The following is a 19,421-nucleotide window of genomic DNA, read 5'->3' on the forward strand; positions in this document are numbered from 1 at the left end:
CGGTTTGCTCGTTCTTTTGAAGATTCTTGACTTATTTATTCAAAAGTGCAATTTCTTTCCAGCTCGCTGGTGAGTAGAGGGCTCTGGCGGTTAGCGGCGGTGCTTCTAGCGGCTGCCCTCATGGAGCCTGACCTCTAGATCAGTGGGTATTGCCACACCGTTCTCATTCAAGAACAACAGGAAGTCAGGTGCTCTCCAATTCTTTTTCAGACACAATGTGCACCCCTGGCTTCATTGTGTATGAGTGACATTGAAAAATTAGAGAAAGGTTAAGTAGAACCTCCCCAAGAGGGGAGGTGGTGGTGTCCGATGGTCTCAGTCCAGACTGAAGGCCCACATAAGTAATGTCTTCCCAATCCTCTTTGATTCCCCTCTCTCAGGAGAAGAGTTTGGGCTCAAAACACTGTCACTCGAAGGTCAAGTGTATCATTGGGGGACGCCTGGGTGGCTCAGTGGTTGAGCGTCTGCCTTGGGCTCAGGGTGTGATCCCAGGGTCCTGGGATCGAGCCCCACATCAGGCTTCCTGCAGGCAGCCTGCTTCTCCCTCTGCCTGTGTCTCTGCCTCTCTCTGGGTTTCTTATGAATAAATGAATAAAATCTTAAAAAAAAAAAAGGTATCATTGGGCAGAACTGATAATGGATTGGTTTAACCTTAAAAATAAACAAAACCTTCCGGTACTTTCCTTGTACAGAGTTACAGGGCAATAAGCACATCATTCCTCCTGCCTTCTCCTCTTCTTCTTCTTTCTCCTTAGGAATAAGGTAAAAGCCCTCTCAGTCCTTTCTCAGACAATGCATCTGTTTAGGCAGTAAATCAGGAATGACTGATGGACGGAAAGAGACAAGACATTTCTTTGTAGAAATGATGGGCAAAACCCCTTCCTGGTGAAGCCTGGGGGCAGAGCTGTACTGTAGGCCTCACTATACCACGCGGGGCAATCACTTTTATTCAGGATGATTCTGCATCTTCAAGGGAGAGTTGAAGCCATGGGTCTCCTCTGGGGATGACTTTGGAGGAGAAATTCGGCATCTTCTGGAGCCACTCTCCGTAGTCACCACTGAGGAGTCGCTGCTGGCATCCAGCGAGGGGAGGCCAATGATGCTTCTATGCACCTTCCAACCCAACCAAGTGGGTCACCAAGTGTCAGCCATGCCGCGGGTGACAAGCCCTGCGCAGAGATCTTAGAAAACTAATACGTTTCGCAGTGTTTTAGAGATCGCTATTTAAAACTGAGTCTGTATTTTAAAGTTGTAAAGGCCTCGGGAGTGAGCTTTAGTATTCACGTGTGGAGGAACCGGAGAGGATAGGCCCCTTCATAGCGAAGAAGAAGCGTCTGGATCCTCTGAGCGTCCACGCATAGCTTAGGCTCCAGGGCCTGTCTCTGGAAATCCTGGAGGAACTTGGAAAAAAGCAGATGCGTCCAACAGGTTTCTGGGAAGAATTTTATATGGCGTAGCGATTTATTGAGGGGTAACAAGGTTTTTGAGGGATAAACACAAAATGTTTGTGCTTTTCCCTCAACTGGCTTGGAAATGGCTCCTTTATGGGCAGCTGGTTCTGGTTCTTCCTCTCCATTAGCTGTGGCGACCAGAGCGCTCCTATGTTGGTACATGATCTTCTCTTCTTCTGAGTCTCTAAGTAAACCTCTTCTCCCCACTCTCAGCCCTGCTTGGAACCGACCCCCCCCCCCCCCCCCCCCCCCCGTGTTGGAGAGTTACAGGGGAAAAGCTGGTCTGATGTGCTTGCCCTCCTGTCTTCCAGGAACCAGCTCCTCTTCGCAGAGTGTGCGGTGGGGACGGACAGGACGACCCATAGCTCAGTGACTCTAGATTTCAGCGGGTGAGGCTGCCCCGTCCCCGGTGGCCCCTGGCCGATGGCCTCAGGCCGCACTCCTCTGAGGTTCACTTCTTGGCTCCCTGCTTCAGGGGTCCTGGCAAGACCACACCTGCTCATTTCCAGAGGCTTCCACGGCCAAGCCCTGGCAGGTGGACCAGCGTGGGAGCCACAGGGCAGCCCCCCTGAGGCCTGCGGCAGCACGATGAGGGGCCGCCAGCGCTCCTCCAGCAGGCAGAGCCCCCACAGAGCCCCTGCCTCTCCCCAGGGCAGCCCTAGAACCTTCCCCGGGGATTTGGCTGCACTGCTTCCTTCGTTTGCAGAGTCTCTGTCTCTCCAATCTCCTGGGAATGGTGGCTCACTAGCTAGTTCTCTCTCCCCCAACGCACGTTCAGAAGTACTTACTGGATATATTCAAGAAGTAGTCAATATTCACACCCCACATGGCACTCACGGGGACCCCGAAGGATCTTCCTATACCACTGGGGGGGGGGGGTTGGAACTTCAAAGTGACACCCACTCTGTTCCTAACACTTCTCACACTATGTGGCCATCGGATTTCAAGGCCGGCCTTCCTTGCTCTGATGAGCGTAGGGAAGGGAAGGGAAGACACAGCTGGGTCGAAACTCTCCATCGAACTTCTCTTCCCTCCCCAGTTCCCCTGGAAGCAGGGAGCAGGGGAAAAAAGAAAAAAAAAAAAAAAAAGGAAAAAAGTCCTTGCTCCGCTTGCTCACATTTCTTTTTCATCATTTTCAGTTGAGCTGGGTGGCAACTTTTTAAATTTAAAGCTACGAATTTCGTACCTTTCATCTTTGCGCCGTGGGCATTTTCTAAAATGGCCATTCTCAATCTTGGAAGCATATTAATATTACCTAGACAGCTTTTCAGAAAACAAATCAGAATATCTGGGGAGCAAGGCCCGGCTCTTAGAAATGCGTAGGAACCCCTCAAGTGGCAACGGTGCACAAGAGAGTGGGAACCACTGCTCTAGAAACACAGAGGCCCAGGGGGCTGGGAGGGAAAGAAGGTATCAATGAACAGCTCATATAGTGTCCTGCCGCAAAATGCAGACGCCCAGGCACAGAGAGGCTAAGAAGCTTGCTGCGGGTTACACAGCAAGTAATTTCCAGGGCAAAGGTCTAAGAAAGGGCTCCCTGAAGCCCACGTTCTCCTCCAGAGTAGTAAGTGGTAAGGGGCATGAGCCAGAGAGGCACACTCCATCTGTCCTTTCTTCCTCCCTCCTCCTCCACCGCCCAAGGGCCCCTCTAGCGTCTTAGGCAACAGGGGACCAGAACTGGATCAGGCAAGGACTGCTGAAGACGGCTTCCCTTTGGACATTTGAGACCCCCCAGCGAGTCAGCAGAAAGATTCAATTCTGGAAGGGCAGGCCAGCACGTCACTGGCTTAATCCAACACCCACCCGTTGTGTTCCATGTGGGAGAGCTACCAGAGGTCGGGAACAAGAGTCAGGATGGCTGTTTCACTAAGTTTTAAGGGAGTTAAGAAAATTCACCATCACGAGTGACAAGGAAATGGAAGGACAAGCCATACTGTCCCTTGGCTAAGCCATTACTTGGGGGCTAGCACGGCCCAGCCCGTTCATTCTTTCATCCTTCGAGACACCGCTGGCGCAAACATCCTCACCTTCCTCTGTCTCCCCACGGGCCGGAGTTGGGGGAGCTTCCTCACCGCCTACAAGCACACTGGCTGACCTCTGGCTCACCACTCACCACCCGGCCCTGCATTCCAAGGTATCTGTCTCCCCTTCTCACCAGACCATGAGCTCCCTGGGGAAGAGGGAGGGTGTCCTTGACCCGTCCCCTTAGCCTCTAGCACAGTCCCTGGCACGGGGAATATAGTCAATAAGTATTTCTGAACAACTATCAATATGTTATGATCATGAACATGGTAAAAGACATTAGGCAGGTCGTAGCTTCCAACCTGGTGAATCAGAAAAATGACTCCCAACGTAGATGAAGGTTAGGTGACCCAAGCTTTTGAAAAAGCTCCACATCACAATTGGAAGTCATCCTAACCTGGTGCTTAATTTCCAGGGTAGAGAGGACCAGAACAACCGGATGGACCCTAAAAGTGATTTAATCAGTGGTGCTGATTACTTGCTGCACCCAGGGTCACTATCACCAGAAGCCTGTGCTTGGTGTTCTGTAGAGCGATTTTTGTGTCGACCATTACAGACCAGAGGCTTTTTAACAAACGAAAGACAATGACATATTTATACATGTGCCATGAAGTCATGAGTGTACCTTTTTTCAAATAAAAATGTAAGACTCTGTGTCTATTAGTCTGTACTTTCACAGTAACTTGAGCATGGAGGAAATAGAACCTACTAGTGAGTTGCTTATTCAATACACTTTTTTTTTTTTTTTTTTAGAGAGAGTGAGCTAGAGAGTAAGAGAGGGGGGTGGGGGGGCAGAGGGAGAGAGAGAATTTTGAGGAGGCTTTACAGCCAGCAGAGAACCCCTCTTGGGGCTCGATCTCTCAGCCCTGAGATCATGACCTGGGCCGAAATCGAGAGTCAGACACTTGCCTGACTCAGCCACCCAGGCGCCCCGATAAATCTTCTGTGAGCTATGAATCTGCACAACACTTTTTGGCAGGAAACGGAGAGGGGTTGGTATAGGACACTTTCTTAGCCCTGACGGACTTCAAGATCTATTTCATGGGGAAAAAAAAATCTGAAAAAAAAAAAAAAAAAAAAGGCAAAGTATTCAAGAGCAAAGGTCAATAAATACAACCTCTCGTTTTACAGATGGAGATTGTGGAGATGTGAAGAGAGGTTCCTGAGGCCCAAAGAAAGACCCGAAAAGGCTTGACGTGAGCTGACACTTCTTTCCCGCCGTCTGTCCTGCTCACACTGCCAGGCCAGGCGTACAACACAGCTGCCAGTGTGCAGTCTTTTCTCTGAAAATGTGACCTACAGGAACGGCTTATCGGTTTCGAATTAGAAAATACGCACGGGGGATCCCTGAGTGGCACAGCGGTTTGGCGCCTGCCTTTGGCCCAGGGCGCGATCCTGGAGACCCGGGATCAAATCCCACGTCGGGCTCCCGGTGCATGGAGCCTGCTTCTCCCTCTGCCTATGTCTCTGCCTCTCTCTCTCTCTCTCTCCTCTCTGTCTCTCGGTGACTATCATAAATAAAAAAAAAAGAAAATACGCACGGCCTTAATGCTTAGTATGTGCGGACTCCACGTCTGTGGATTTGCCTCATGATTAAGATTCATTTGTGACAGTAAGATCTGTGCAGGGCTTTCACGGCCTGCACAGGCCTGGGCCGCAGAGGCCCGGGCGGCACAGGCCACCCCCAGCTGGGGCCACGCAGGACAGAGCCCTCCTTGCTTCAGCCCCAGGGCGCACAGGCGCTCTTGCACAGGCTGCAGGCACACCGTTTTTTGGTGCTTTTATGGGGGGAGTGAGCTGATTTTGCTGTTTGAAAAATGGCTCCTGTGAAATGCTGTTCAGTTAAATCAGCTTAATAGGTTTCCCTGGGGGTCAGTTCTTTTTTTTTCTCTATATATATATTTAAAGGTTGTATTTATTTATTCATGAGAGACACAGAGAGAGAGAGAGGGGCAGGGACACAGGCAGAGGGAGAAGCAGGCTCCACGCAGGGAGCCCCATGCGGGACTCGATCCCGGGACCCCGGGGTCACGCCCTGGGCGAGGGCAGCTCAAGCACTGAGGCACCCGGGGATCCCGGGGGTCGGTTCTAACGCGTGGCCTGCGCCCCGAGCCCGCGGGTCCAGGGGACATGGACAAGGGCGCTCTGAGCAGAAGCCGCGGAAGACAAGGTTCCGCGTTGGTCGCTGGACACAAACGGGGCGCGGCGGGTCCCAGGAGCCAGACGCCGTCTTTCCTACCGGGAGTGACAGCTCAGGGCTGTAGACACGGTTCCTGCTCCCACCCGGGGCGGGGGTGCCCGGGGCGCGGGGGGAGCAGAGCGCCAAGGGTGCGGGGGGGGGGTGCGGGGGCAGCGTGGGGGGCGCAGGAGGCGCGGGGGTGCCCGGAGGCGCGGAGGGCGCGGAGGTGCCCGGGGGCGCGGCGGGAAGGCGCGGAGGTGCCCGGGGGCGCGGCGGGAAGGCGCGGAGGTGCCCGGGGCGCGGGGAAGGTGGGGGTGCCCGGGCCTCGGGGGGCGCGGGGTGCCCGGGGCGCGGGGTCGCGGGGCGCGCACCTGCAGGGCTGAGCGCGGCTGGGCCCGAGGGGGCGCGGGCGGCGTCGCGCGCGGAGCGGCCGGCAGGTGGCGCTGGGCTCCCCGCGTGGCCGGGCGGCGGGCTGGGCGCCGGGGAACCGCCGGGCCGGCCCCCACCGGGTCCACGCGGGCGCCCGCGAGCGCGCAGGGGGAGGGCGGGGGCGGGCGGGCGCGGCGGGGCCAGCTGCTCCCTGGGCTCGGGCGCCGCCGCCGGCTCCTCGGGAAGCGCCCGCGCCGCGGAGTCGGAGGCGGCCACGATGGAGGCGCAGGCTCGAGGTGAGTGTCCCCGCGCCCGCAACTCCGCGCCGGCCCGCGCCCGCCGCCCCCCGCCCCGCGCCCCGCGCCCCGCGCCCCGGGCTGGGGGCGACCTGGGGCCCCGCTGGCAGAGCGCGCCCGCCCGGCCTCGCGGCCCCGGGACCTGTTGTGCGGCGTCCGGAGTCGGCGACGGGGCCCGGGCCTGGGGGCGGGGGGCGGGGGAGCGTCCCGGCCCAAGTTGGCTGGAGGCTCCGCGGAGACCCGGGGTCCCCCCCTACCCCGGGGTCCTACCCGCCCGGGGTCCCCCTCCGCCCCGAGGTCCTCTCGGCCCCGGGGTCGCCCCCCCCTGCCCCGAGGTCGCCCCAGGGCCCTCCCCGCCCCGGGGTCCCCTCTCCGCTCTGGGGTCGCCCCCCCCTGCCCCGAGGTCGCCCCAGGGCCCTCCCCGCCCCGGGGTCCCCTCTCCGCTCTGGGGTCGCCCCCCCCGCCCCGAGGTCGCCCCAGGGCCCTCCCCGCCCCCGGGTCCCCTCTCCGCTCTGGGGTCGCCCCCCCCTGCCCCGAGGTCGCCCCAGGGCCCTCCCCGCCCCGGCGTCCCCTCTCCGCCCTGGGGTCGCCCCCCCCGCCCCGAGGTCGCCCCCTCCGCCCCGGGGTCCCCTCTCCGCCCTGGGGTCGCCGCCCCCGCCCCGAGGTCCCCCCCGCCCCGAGGCCGCCCCCCTCCGCCCCGGAGTCACCGGCACTGCCCCCGCCCGCCCCCGACCTCCGAGCGAGAGCCGCGTGGGCCCGGTTGCCCAGGTCGGGGTCCCCCCCCCGCGCCCCGGGGTCGCTGCAGCAGCCAGAGGCGGCGGGGGGGGGGGGCAGCCCCGCGGCACCAGCCCGGGAGCCCCGGCGGGCCTGAGGGCGGAGGGGGCAGGTGCAGGAGGGGCACAGGTGGGCGGACTGCGGCTGCGGGCCCGAGGCGGCGACTGGGGGGCCCTCGGGCCGGAGACCCTCAGCGCAGCGCCGCCCGCACCGCGAGCCGTTCCGCAAAGGCTCTTAAAAGAAGTAAAAGCCCATTTACAAAATAAAAAAATAAAAAAATAAATAAAGGCAAGAGAGGTTCGGGATCCTCTGTGCTTCGCCCTCTAGGGGCGGAAGCTTCCTGAATGGGAAGGACTTGGCGGGGCCCGGACCTGGGCCTGGAGCCACCCAACAGGTTTGCTGCCAGGATTGCAGTTGCCTGAACAGGACGAACCATCCCGAACCATCCCGGCTTGTTCCATCAGCCAAGTTCCTGCGCACAGAGCTGCCGCTTCCAGGACCCTCCCCCTCCACCCCCCCTCCACCCCCCCTCCATCCCCCCTCCATCCCCCACCCCCCCAGGAAGGGAGAATTCAACCCGGGGTGGGTGGGGGGCTGTGGATCAAGTTGAGGCAGCGGCAGGGCTGGAGCCCTTCAGTCCTGAGCTGAAGCAGGTGCAATAACCCTGGGGCTTGCAGCCTGCCCCACACATTAGAATGATTTGCAGAGTGTCCACTACGGACCCATCGGGGATCAGTCACCTGCGCATCTCCGGGGCCTGGGCGCCCGCTTCGAGGCCTCCCGGGTCATCGGTTCTTCACTGTGGTTGGAGGCAGCAACGCTGCAGGTGGGACCCGCTGGTGTCATGGGGTGGCTCGCCTTTGGAGGTTGACTTAACACATATTCCAGCGCTTTCTCTGCTTTTGCCGAGTCCTGAGCTGGGGACAGCAAACACAGACTTGACTCCTGCTTCCTGAAGTTTATAGGAGAGGAAGTGACCGCCGTGAACTTGATAGTTATTGATAAATAAAATGTCAGGTGGCCACGGTGTCAATGCCAGGGAGGCGGCCGCGTGGCTCAGCGAGAGCCTGAGTCTGGCCCAGTGGGCGAGCATCAAAACAGCGAAGATGGTTTACTTTGCCTGCAAAGTGTCTGTTCTTTGGGCTTCACGCTGGTTGAGTGGCTTTGGCCCTGGGGTCCCATGAGGCTCTCAGTCCCCTTTTCCGAGGGGAAGCCAGCAGGGTGCGGGAATTCCTGGTGCCGCCAGGTAGGCGGGGTACATGCGGTGAGTGCCCCACTCCCACTCAAAGCCACTTACCCACCTCCCCATTTATCTGTCCCCTACCCCCTCGGCCACTCTTCCCTTCCCCTTAGGAGTGGGTGGGATCTGAGCCGGTGGGGAGCCCAAGTTTTAAAGGGCAAGTGAAGTTGCCTAGGGAGATTAGGGCTAGGGTGATGGGCAGCCAGGAGGAGGAGAAAGAACAGATTTAAGAAAGACTTAGGGAGAAAATCAGGTAACTTGGAACAGGTATGTAGGATGACGGTACCAAGGCTGACTCTGATTCTCTACTTTTACAATCAGATGGATGATATTTGCCTCTTAAGTCCTCATTTTCCCTGTACTTGGAGTTCTTCATTTTCAGCCTTTTTTTTTTTTTGTGGGGGGGGGGGGGGTCATTTAAGAAGTAGACCTATTAGGTTCTTTAAGAAAACTTTTCACAAAATGGTTTATGCGGAGGGGAAAATGTTCTTACCACTTGGCACGTGTTTCTGGCCAAATGAATTGCCTCTTAGATTCGAAGAGACTCCTATGGTTTCCTAAGTGTAAGTTTCTATCATCGGCACGGTTTATTTTAGAATTATCCAGTGTGGGAGTGGCTTGTTTTGTTGCCTCCTGACCCAGGAAAAAGCAAAATTGAGTGAGATTGAGTCGGCAGTGCCACTGGTATGTTCCCTAGTACTTTCCAGAACACTGCATGGTTTGTACGCAGAGCCCGATAAGTGCAGCGGCAGGTTCTCTCGGAAACTTTTCCATGAGTGAAATTCTGCAAATATGTTCTTAAGACTTTGTAAAATAATAGATTACTTCCAGCAAAATAAGAAAACATTCTCGGAAGTTGACAGAACAGAAAACATAAGAGGCAGGGCTATGCACCGAACTCTATGAGAAGTTCCTGGGGGACAATGTGGAATGAGGAGCCCACAGGAGGCCACCATTCCCAGTTGCTTTCCTGGCACGAGAGAATTTTGCATTAATAAACTTGGTATATTAGAGACTTTGGTTAGGAATGTGGCATTTTTGCGAAACCTTGTGGTAATCCTTTGAAATAAAAATTCCTGATCTTTTTAGACTACCGTTCAGTATTCCATTAGGAATAGGAAATAGGAAATAACTTTGTGTGTGTCTTTCTTAGTGTCTTTAATGTGAAAAGGAAAATTTTCTGTCCACTTAACACTGATCTATATTTAGATTAATACTTGTGTTAGTTTCGGGGCACCCGGGTGACTCAGTTGCTTTAGCGTCCGACTTCATTTCAGCTCAGGTCATGATCTCAGGGCTGTGAGGTTCTCTCCCTCTCCTGCCCTTCTCTCTCTAAAAAATGATTTTTTAAAAAATTGTGTAAGTTTCTTGTGACCGCTCTAGCAAATCACTACAAATGTAGTGGCTTAAAACAATAGAAATTTATTCTCAACCTTTCTGAGGGCTGAAGTCCAAGATCACTACCACTGCACCACAGTTAAACTGTCAGCAGGGCTTTGCCCCTCTGGAAGCTCTGAGAATGGATTCCTTGCGTCTTCCAGGTTCTGGTGGCTGCCGGTGTTCCTCGGCCACATCTCTGCAGCCTCGGCCTTGGGGGTCTCATTGCCTTCTCTATCAGATCTCCCTCTGTCTTTTATAAGAATGCTTGTGATTCATTTAGAGCCCGCCTGGGTAATCCAGGAGACTCTCCATATCCCAAGATCTTTTTTTTTTTTTTTTTAATTTATTTATGATAGTCACACAGAGAGAGAGAGAGAGGCAGAGACACAGGCAGAGGGAGAAGCAGGCTCCATGCCGGGAGCCCGACGCGGGACTCGATCCCAGGATTCCAGGATCGTGCCCTAGGCCAAAGGCAGGCGCTAAACCGCTGTGCCACCCAGGGATCCCCATATCCCAAGATCTTAAATAATCACCTCTGCAAAGACCCCTTTCCCATGTGAAGTAACATTTACAGGCTCTGAGGATTGGGACCCAATACCTTTGGGGGGTCAGTATTCAGCGTACTACAGTAACATTTTTTTACAGTCAGTCTACTGAGGAAGATTCTCAGAAATCTGTAAATGATGTAAAGTTATAAATGTCAGAGTAATCTGACCTGTTTGCAAGTTCCATTCAAGCGACAACGTCTTGTGTAACTTGGTTCACAGGACATTTATTTACGCTCACCTCGTTCCAGCAAGAACGTGTGGCAGTTCATACACGTATAAAAGACACAGCGAGATCATGGAAATTAGGAACAGGTGAATGACAATAAGGATCAGAACAGAAAATGAGGCAAGGAACGAAGCCGTAGAAAACTGAGTACACTTATATCAGTTTTCTTAAGATTGCGTGAAAAACAAAGTCTTGCTTTATAAACAAAGTAAGTTATTTTGTTAGAAAACAATAAAATAATCCCTCTTCTCTGTGCCAAATAGCAACAGGTTAAGTCTCTTAGGTTGGAGGGATCAGATTACTCAGGGAAAAGATTTGTTTAGTGTAATTCAGGGACAATAATCATAAACCTCGAACTATGCAAGGTAGGTGTTACATCTTTTGATTTATGATTTTTTTAAAAAAGATTTTTATTTATTTATTCATGAGAGATACAGAGAGAGAGAGAGAGAGAGAGAGAGGTAGAGGCTCCATGCAGGGAGCCCAAATCGGACTTGATCCCAGGACCCCGAGATCACGCCCTGAGCCAAAAGCAGACGCTCAACCACTGAGCCCCCCAGGTGCCCCTAAATAAAAATTTTAAAATAGGTAGTATTGTATTCATTATTAAAGTCAGTCATTTGCAGCATATCTTATACTGTTATTTTAATTAAAATTCTTATAAAATCGAATCATAGAAATGATAATTATAGTATATTGGAACCTTTTTCACATCGTCTACCCAAATATACTTCTTGTTTTCTTAAAACTTTGGGTGGCCAGATCTGAGAAGTTGCTTGAAAAAAAAAACGTGTACGCAAGAGAGTCCATTTTTGTGACCTGTGACAAGGTTTGTTACTTAGTGAGATGCAGTAAATAATAAGTAAGTGCTTCGGCAAATATTGATTTGTTAAACATTTCAACAAGCATTTATTGATTACTGTAGTAATCGCAAATACTGGACAAACACTTACTACCGAGAGGCAACAGGGGATGGTGGTTAAGATTCCAGAATCAGAGCAAACTGCCCTTAATTTTGTCATTGTCGCTTATCGTGAATATGACCCTGAACAAGTTGCTAGGTCTCCCTGGGCCTTGGTTCCTGTGCATTAAGTGAGAATAATAATAGTGCCTCTATGTTAGGACTGTATGGAGGATTTAAGGAGTGAATACATGCAAGATGCTTAAAACAGCTCCCGGCCCAGGCTAAGTACCATATAAATGTTGGCTGTTGCTCTTAGTAGCATATACCAGGCGCTTTGCGTGCGTTACCTTGTTGAATTCCTACGGGAACACCGTGGGATAGATACCATTACATTGAGCTCCTCTTGTAGAAGGGAAACTAAAGGCAGAAAAAATTAAATGTGGAAGGAAAAATTCGGCTCTAGGTCTGCGTGAGTCCAGAGCATGAGCTTCACCACCTCACCACTACACCGGCTCCACAGTTACATGCTGGACAGCATATGCCAGCGGAAGACAAAGATGAATTTGTCATCTTTCCCGGGAGGATAGCTCAGAAGAGCCATCCCCATGGGTAATGCACACAGAACTGATGAGATTACATATTCCCATCCCAATGGGATTTTTTTTGAATACTAGACTGCTGAATACTAGAACTCATTCACATTGCGGGGCGACAATAACTGTAATATTTTAGTGGGGTTCTTTTTTTTTTAAGATTTTATTTATTTACTTATGAGAGACACAGAGAGAAAAGCAGAGACACAGGCAGAGGGAGAAGCAGGCTCCCTGCAGGGAGCCCGATGCGGGACTCGATCCCAGGACCCTGGGATCATGGCCTGAGCCCAAGGCAGACGCTCAACTGCTGAGCCACCCGGGTGCCCCAGTGGGATTCTTTTTTTTAACGCCAGATGCCATGTGATACGCTAAAAGACTGTGTTATTTAATGAATAAAATGAAATCCTGAGGAAGATGGTGTTCTTTTCATTTTGCAAGTAAGGACGCTGAATGACAGAGGAGTTACTCAACTTTCTCCAGTTCATACAGCTTGGCTGTGTTAGAGCCCGGATTTGAAATCTGGAAGTTTGACTTCATACACTGGGATTTTAACCACTGTTCCGTGCTACCTCCTTAAATTGGCACGTGTGAGCAGTCAGTGTGCAGAGTTACAAATAATAGATTTTACTTCATATTCATACAGTCTGTGGGGGGGGGGTTGTTAAAGGGCAGGATTTAATGGCACTGCCCATCCCACTTATGGGCAGGGTCTAGGTCTGAAAGAATAGGACCAGAATTCCTGAGGTCTGCAAGTGTAAGCCCCATAGGGGCACCTGGGTGGCTCAGTGCTTGAGCATCTGCCTTTGGCCCAGGGCATGATCCCGGGGTTCTGGGATCGAGTCCTGCATCAGCTCCTGCATGGAGCCTGCTTCTCCCTCTGCCTGTGTCTCTGCCTCTCTATTTCTCTGTGTCTCTCATGAATAAATAAATAAATATTTAAAAAAAATATATAATATGGCCAGCTGGGAGTGGGGGGTGGGGTGGGGTGGTGATGTGCTCATCTATCAACAACTTGCTGTTTTCGTTCTGTTTTCAAGATGAATTCTCTTAAGTCGCAAGCCATGTGGTTCTTAGAACCACTATAGAATTTTAATTACTAGCTGCAAGGAAAAGCCAGTTCAAAGGTGGGAGCGTTCATATATGATACTGCCCTTGGTGTTCCTTCATATCAGTGATCTCAGGACTGTAGAACAAATAAAAGACGTTAGGATGTGCATTTCGTTTCCAGAAAGTAGGATGTTGGCTGAAAGGACTAAGCTCAACGAGTACCCCAAAACGTAAGGCTCTTTCTAGTCTCATGAGTATTGTAATTACGTGTTAGCGTGAATATGTTTCATTTATTTAGCTGTCTCCCAAGCATATTAGTGCAATACCTACCTTAACCAGGTACCTGATAGGGAAAAAGGAAGAATCGGTGGGTTTGTCCTTGAGCTATCATAGCGATTTCGATGCTAAATTTTTGTGGTCTAAAGTGACAAAAAGAGGGCATCAGCCTCAGTCCTCCCCCTGGCTTGCTCTCCGTGTATGCAGATGTTCACTATTCCTGCGGGTCTGGACTATCCCCAACACCCTGAAGCCACCTCTTCGATTTACTGAGGATGCAGTAAAGAACACGTAAAGGGTGATCCCAGACTGTGGATGTTCAAGCCCATCATTTTACCTTTCATTGGAATATTTAAGAAATGCAGTGCAATGTATTTAAGATGTGTGTATTAAATCAAGAGTCATCCTTAATGCACCAGGGAAGGCAGCGAAACATATTAAATGAATCTGAGTTGGCTAAAAGAAAGCTGTGGGTCCTCAAGGAAGGATAAATTTTAGATAGTTTCTCACAGCACGAGTTTACATGCGTTGCATTTTGACGCAGAGGAAATGAAATCCCAAAATACAACCACAAATCTTCAAGGATACCCTTTTGTCACCAACGTCTCGCTTCGTTCTCGAAAGACAAAAACCCAGCTCTTCGCTATTAGTGCTACGGCCAGATAACATGCCACACACTGAAAATGTATGCATATGTTATGCTTCCTCTCCAAATTTACCTGCGGTTATTTGCACCCTACAAAGTACATTTTTCTGATGTGTATCTAACATAGAGAATTCTGCAACCCCTTGGAAACGGCAAAATGCATTTTTCTTACCATGAGACATTTCTTTTGTCGGTCACCAGCAAGTGCCTCGTGAAGGATCCTGGAACGTGGAGCAGATTCATTCAAAAGAAAAACTTTGGGTGGTGGGAGGGGATCTCTTCAAATCTCTTTGATTTCAGAGTCTCAAGCCATCAGATATTTGTTTTTTTCTCTGATTTTCCCTCTTGCACACGAATGAGCTGAAAGGAGCAATAATGAGAGCTGAAAAGAAAATTGCCTGTTTTCCAACATGTTGGCTTCCAAGGGGGATTCATTTCTACATGAAGCCCTCCCAGAAAGATGGGGTCCCCTTACTTAAAAGAATTAGAGCAGGCCGCGAGCAAAGTGCAGTCCTTGGTCCCTGTTATTCCATTTTTGACACCCAGGGCCCCACCTGGAAGTTTCAACACATCCATGCTTCCTGCAAGGTTTATTTCAAAAGATTGGAAGACTTTTACAAGGACTTACCGCTTCTGCACATTTTTCCCAGTCCAGGAAGCACATTACTGGCCAGGAAAATACCTATTAATTGTGGGCCCAGTGGGTACCAGTCAGGGTTCCAGTCATTGAAGAGATGCTCGCTGCACGGGTTCCCAGAGTCCGCTCTCGATGACACTGTCCCTGAAAGAGGGAGGGAAGCATATGGTGAGGATGAGGGCTTGCATTTGTTTTTTTGTTTTCCCCCCACCGTGACAGTTTAGAGCATGTGAGGAAATAAGAACACACAATCAGAAATTTTTTGAAATGGGATCTTGCGATTTTGAAAAATCTGCATGCAGAAGATGTGAGGCTTAGGGCCCACCTGCGGGAAGGTGGGTGGTTACTTCCTGGCAACACCCCACACGTGCACTTGACAAGATTCCTTTTGCACCTTGGAGAAGAGCTTGGCCCCTCTGGCCAGAAACTTGTGTTTGTAGGCGCCAGAGAGGAAGGCCTCGCATTTACTAATAAATAGTCTAATACATTTGAAAAGCAAGTATTGTATAGGAAAAAAAAAAAAAAAGAAAGTGAGGTGGATTGGGTAAACAGTAAGCAGATGCCAAACGGATACCTGGAAAGAGATTCAGATATATATTCGAAAAGTATTGGGGTCACAGTATTGCCAGCAGCTCCCCCACTTAACTTCTTATGGGTATTGATGATGCCAGGTCGTCGAGCACACTGGTCAAGAAAGAATTTTATGGTACACGAAGGTGCTTTCATCGTAGCACAGGACAGGACATGGGCGAGGGGTGGCCGATTGCATGCTTTAGAGTCGGGAGAGAGAACGGGTCTCTAAGGGGATTTCTCCCCATCAAAGAGGAGCTCTAGGGTCCCGAAGTCTGGACCTGTCGTCGAGCTAAAGTGGCTTGTAGTCCTTGCTGGCGAAACAACATCACGAAGGCGGCAGTGGGTTCCGTGAGGGGTGTCCCGCTCAGCCTGTCGCAGGGGTTCGTCAGTGGGCTGCAGGTTGGGAGGAAATTTAATTTTCGAGACATTCCTCTTGCCTTTGTCCTCCTCGTCGGTGATGTTACGGGGTTGCTGCCTTCAGGGAAGAGTTCCGAGCCGATCACAGATCAGTGGTGTCCAGCACCTACTCATTATTATCTTGCTATTGACGTGAGATGTTGGAGTCTGGGAGCTCACAATCGAGAAGGAACTCTTGAGACGTCTTTGTTGCCAAAAAAGAAAAAAAAAAAAAGGTTTTATTAATGCACAGAGATGGGAAGTGCACCACCCCTGCACTGGGGTGGTGAGGAGTGGCTGATTTTAGACTCTCAAGTTGGAAGGGAGCAGGGATAGTGTCTCTAAGGACTTTGGAAGTGGGTTTCCAGGGCCCGGAGGGGTCTCGTTTACTCTTCTCTAGTAAACTCTTAAGTCATGAGACCCTTCAGATGTGTGTCAGTGGGCTGGGTGCTTGGGGGGGGGAGGTGATTGCTAACAGCATCTCTTGGGGGTGGGGTGGGTAGAGATAAAGGAAGTTTCCAAAGAGATTTTCATACATTGAAGGAGACGCCCAGGGTCTTGGAGGTTGGCCTAATGTCAGGCTAAGGTTGTCATTTATCTCTGGCCAGGTGTTAAGGTGTAGGCAGTTGAGTCCCTGGAGGAAGGCCACGCTGCCTGTCCCAAATACTTGTCAACAGGTGCTAAGTTGTAAGGAAGTTTAATTTTTTTCCCTTTTTGCCTTTGTTCTACATATCACTATCCCCCCAATCTTACGATTAGGTCCAGATACAACTTTTGATGACCTTTGCTCACGGAGGCCGTTATAAAAGAAAATTCAACCGAGCAAATTTGAAGGTGTAAGTGGCTGTTTCCAACACTTCATGAATTAGGCTGTATCCCAGTTGGGGAGTAGAGAGGGGCTCCGAGGGGCTGTGTAAAAGCCTTTGGATGGCTTTTATAGACATAAGGGGGGGGGGAAGGACATTTCGAGCAAAGAGTGGATGGGTTCAGGCAAGGTCACCTTCCCCATCTGTGGGGGTCGGAAGAGGTCCATCGGGTGATTACCCCACTCACGTTGACGTGTAACTCCAGACTAACTGGTTAAAGGTTATATTGGGGGAAGAGGCTGAAAATGCAATTTAGGTGAGGTAGTAAGTCCTGACGTGCTGGTGTGGGGCTTGGTGAAAGCAACTTCATTGGCGTTGTCTCTCTTTTTAACAAGGGTAAAAATGGATTTACATTTGTCTTCATCCCACATTTTATGAACTTAGAGTTAAATATGCTTGTTTGCAATGATCCAGGAATTCACAACATGTACAGGTATGAAACCTACCTTCCTGTGGACATCTGAGCTCTGGGATAGAAAGAACTTGGTGCCAGTGTCCTGTTTGATTCATGAGGGCCTCGATGTCCTCTGCTTTCCGGCAATGCCCTGTGCCCGACGCCGCGGACCTGGACTGTGTCCTCCTTACATCTTTGTCTTTTCTACGTGTCCCTTTTCCAAGGCTGAGGGAAGATAAATATTTTAGATTAATGTAATGGGACCTATTATATTTGATGGAGGCATGATGGTCCCATAATAACTTTGAATTTGGGTTCCAGTTGAGTTGAAGAAAGAGAAAATCAGCTCTCCCTCTTTTTAAAAACAAAATCAGTTTTGATTTATCTTTCCTTTTTTAAGATTTTTATTTGTTTATCTGACAGAGCACAAGCAGGGGGAGCAGCAGGCAGAGGGAGAGGGAGAAGCAGGCTCCTGACCGAGCAGGGACCCCAACTCGGGGCTGGATCCCAGGACCCCAGCCTTGTGACCTGAACCAAAGGCAGACATTTAACTGACCCCAGTCACCCAGGCGCTCCTTATCTTTTTTAAAAATTATTTGTTTGTTTGAGAGAGAGAGCACAGGTGCACACGTGTGCCAGTGTGAGCAGGGGAAGAAGCAGCGAGGAGGGAGACAGAGAGGAAAGATCCTAGAGCCCGAGACTGGGTCCGATCCCAGGACCCTGAGATCGGGGCCTGAGCTGAAACCAAGAGTCACTCCACAGACTGAGCCAACTCAGGTGCCCCAGTTAGCTCTCCCTCTTAAAAAAAAAAAAAAAAATCCAGTGATCACTTCTCAGTCCTCATCTTAGTTGACCTACCAGCACCACTTTGCATAGATGCCCCCTGCTTCTCCTTGAAGCGCTTTGTTCTCTTGGGTTCCAGGGCATCCATCGACCCCCTTCCTACTGCTGCCCCCAAGCCCAGTCTCAGTCTCCTTTGTGTTTCTGTCTGTACTTCCCTCCCTTGTGAGCTCTTCAGGACTCACACTTCTAAACTCCATCCAGACACTACCAGCTCCTGAACTCCTTTCTGATTTCCCTCAACCTCAGACGACCCACTTGATACGTCCGCGTGAGCCTAACAAGTATCTGGACCTTACATGACTGACATTGAACTTCTGGTCTCCTTCCTCCAACATATTGTTGGTTCTCCCAAGGTTATCCCCTTGTCCATGGATGGCAACTGTGTGTCAAAGGCAGAAGCCCAAAGCCCAAGAGGTTTTTGTTTTGGGGGAGGGGGGTGTTCTGATTGTAGCCCATCCCCAGTCTGTCCTGCCAGTTCCAATTCCAAAGAGTTAAACAGTTTCCCACCCCTCTGTCGACATTGCCGTGGCCTAGGCCACCATCACCTCTCATCTGGTTTCCATAAGAGTTTCCTAGTTGATCTCCCTGCTTTGGCCCTGGCTTGTCTCTCCAGCCCATTCCCAACATGGTAACCAGAGGCATCCTCCCAAAACCTTTGGTCCCATGCCACTCCTCCCTCAGAAACCCTGCGATAACTCCTCATTTTGCTCAGAATAACGAGCAGAGTCCTCCCATTGGCTGGAAGGAAGGCTACTTCGTGATCTAGATTTCCCTTCCTCCCCCGGTTACTTCCCTGAGCGCAGGTCCCAGCGCCCGCCTTGGTATTTCCCTTTGCTTGGTCTTCAGCGCCTCTTAATTTACTGATCCATCTGCCTCAAAAACTCCTCCTCAGACACCGTGCTGGCTTGCGTGCTCCTCTTCTGGCCAGCACCTGGCCCCTGGACCCCTGTTGTCAGGAGACAGTTCTCCATAGCTTGCTCAAGGTTCTGCACCGCTGGTCCTCTGAGCAAAGGCATTAACAGCTAATTTTCTCTGCACGGTCTTTGCAGGGATGTTTTGCGTAGCAGGCAGCCTCAGAGGGTAGAGGCTGTCTCCCGAGGGGCAGATTGATTTACCATCCAGGGTGCTATGGATCAAGTCCGTGTCTCGGGACCAGGAGTTGGGCAGACTTGCTAGCAGCCACTGTATGAAACCAGGGCCTCCTAATCTCAGTGTTACCTTCCCGAAACACACCCCGCCGTATAAACAGGCAACACCTGACCCCCATCCTGTCACCCTTCTGGAATTAGGGCTCAAGGAGCTGATGCAGTGATGTTACTATGGCTACTGCTGTGGCTGTGAGTAATTGTCTCTTTCCTGTGATCCAGGCGTCTTGGGTCTTCTGCCAAGATCTGTGAAAACTGGCAGGCCCATTTCCTTGCTTGTGCAAGTAGGGGAAAATCTGACCCTTCATAATCCTTGACCCCTGTCCTGAGCCATTAGTTCTAGAGGGTCCTGTTGTAGCCTTCGTCTGTCTGAGCCTTGCTGAGTATGTCCATAGGCCCACCTAGAACCCGTGCTTCCTCTTCTAGACTGTACTCTGGATACCTGGGCCCCCAGAATTCTCTGTGCAAAGAGCCCTCCGTGTTGCGTCACCAGGCTTGCATGTGCCTTCCATGGGCAGACCACGCTGCCAGTATGTACATTCGTAATCCTGAGGGACTGGGAGATGGCAGTGGGAGGGGCTTGGACATGAAAACTGGGGTACAGGGTCTTAAAGTG

The 19,421-nt window shown here is 51.4% G+C and overlaps 1 protein-coding gene across 9 annotated transcripts in view; it reads left to right on the plus strand.

Annotated features, from left to right (window-relative positions):
- Positions 1-6,120: 6,120 nt before the first annotated feature.
- The window catches only part of TPD52L1 (TPD52 like 1), a 98,182-nt gene continuing 84,881 nt past the window's right edge, over positions 6,121-19,421 (plus strand). For 4 of the 9 annotated variants that reach the window (XM_041745964.1, XM_041745965.1, XM_041745969.1 and 1 more), the window contains exon 1: positions 6,123-6,317. In XM_041745964.1, the coding sequence (XP_041601898.1) occupies positions 6,299-6,317 (19 nt within the window). In that variant the 5' untranslated portion in view covers positions 6,123-6,298. Of the gene's footprint in view, positions 6,318-19,421 lie in introns of all 9 variants that reach the window. The other 5 variants (XM_041745966.1, XM_041745963.1, XM_041745970.1 and 2 more) reach the window with 5 other exon arrangements.

The sequence above is a fragment of the Vulpes lagopus genome, chromosome 2 (genome assembly GCF_018345385.1).
Source record: "Vulpes lagopus strain Blue_001 chromosome 2, ASM1834538v1, whole genome shotgun sequence".
NCBI lineage: Eukaryota > Metazoa > Chordata > Mammalia > Carnivora > Canidae > Vulpes > Vulpes lagopus.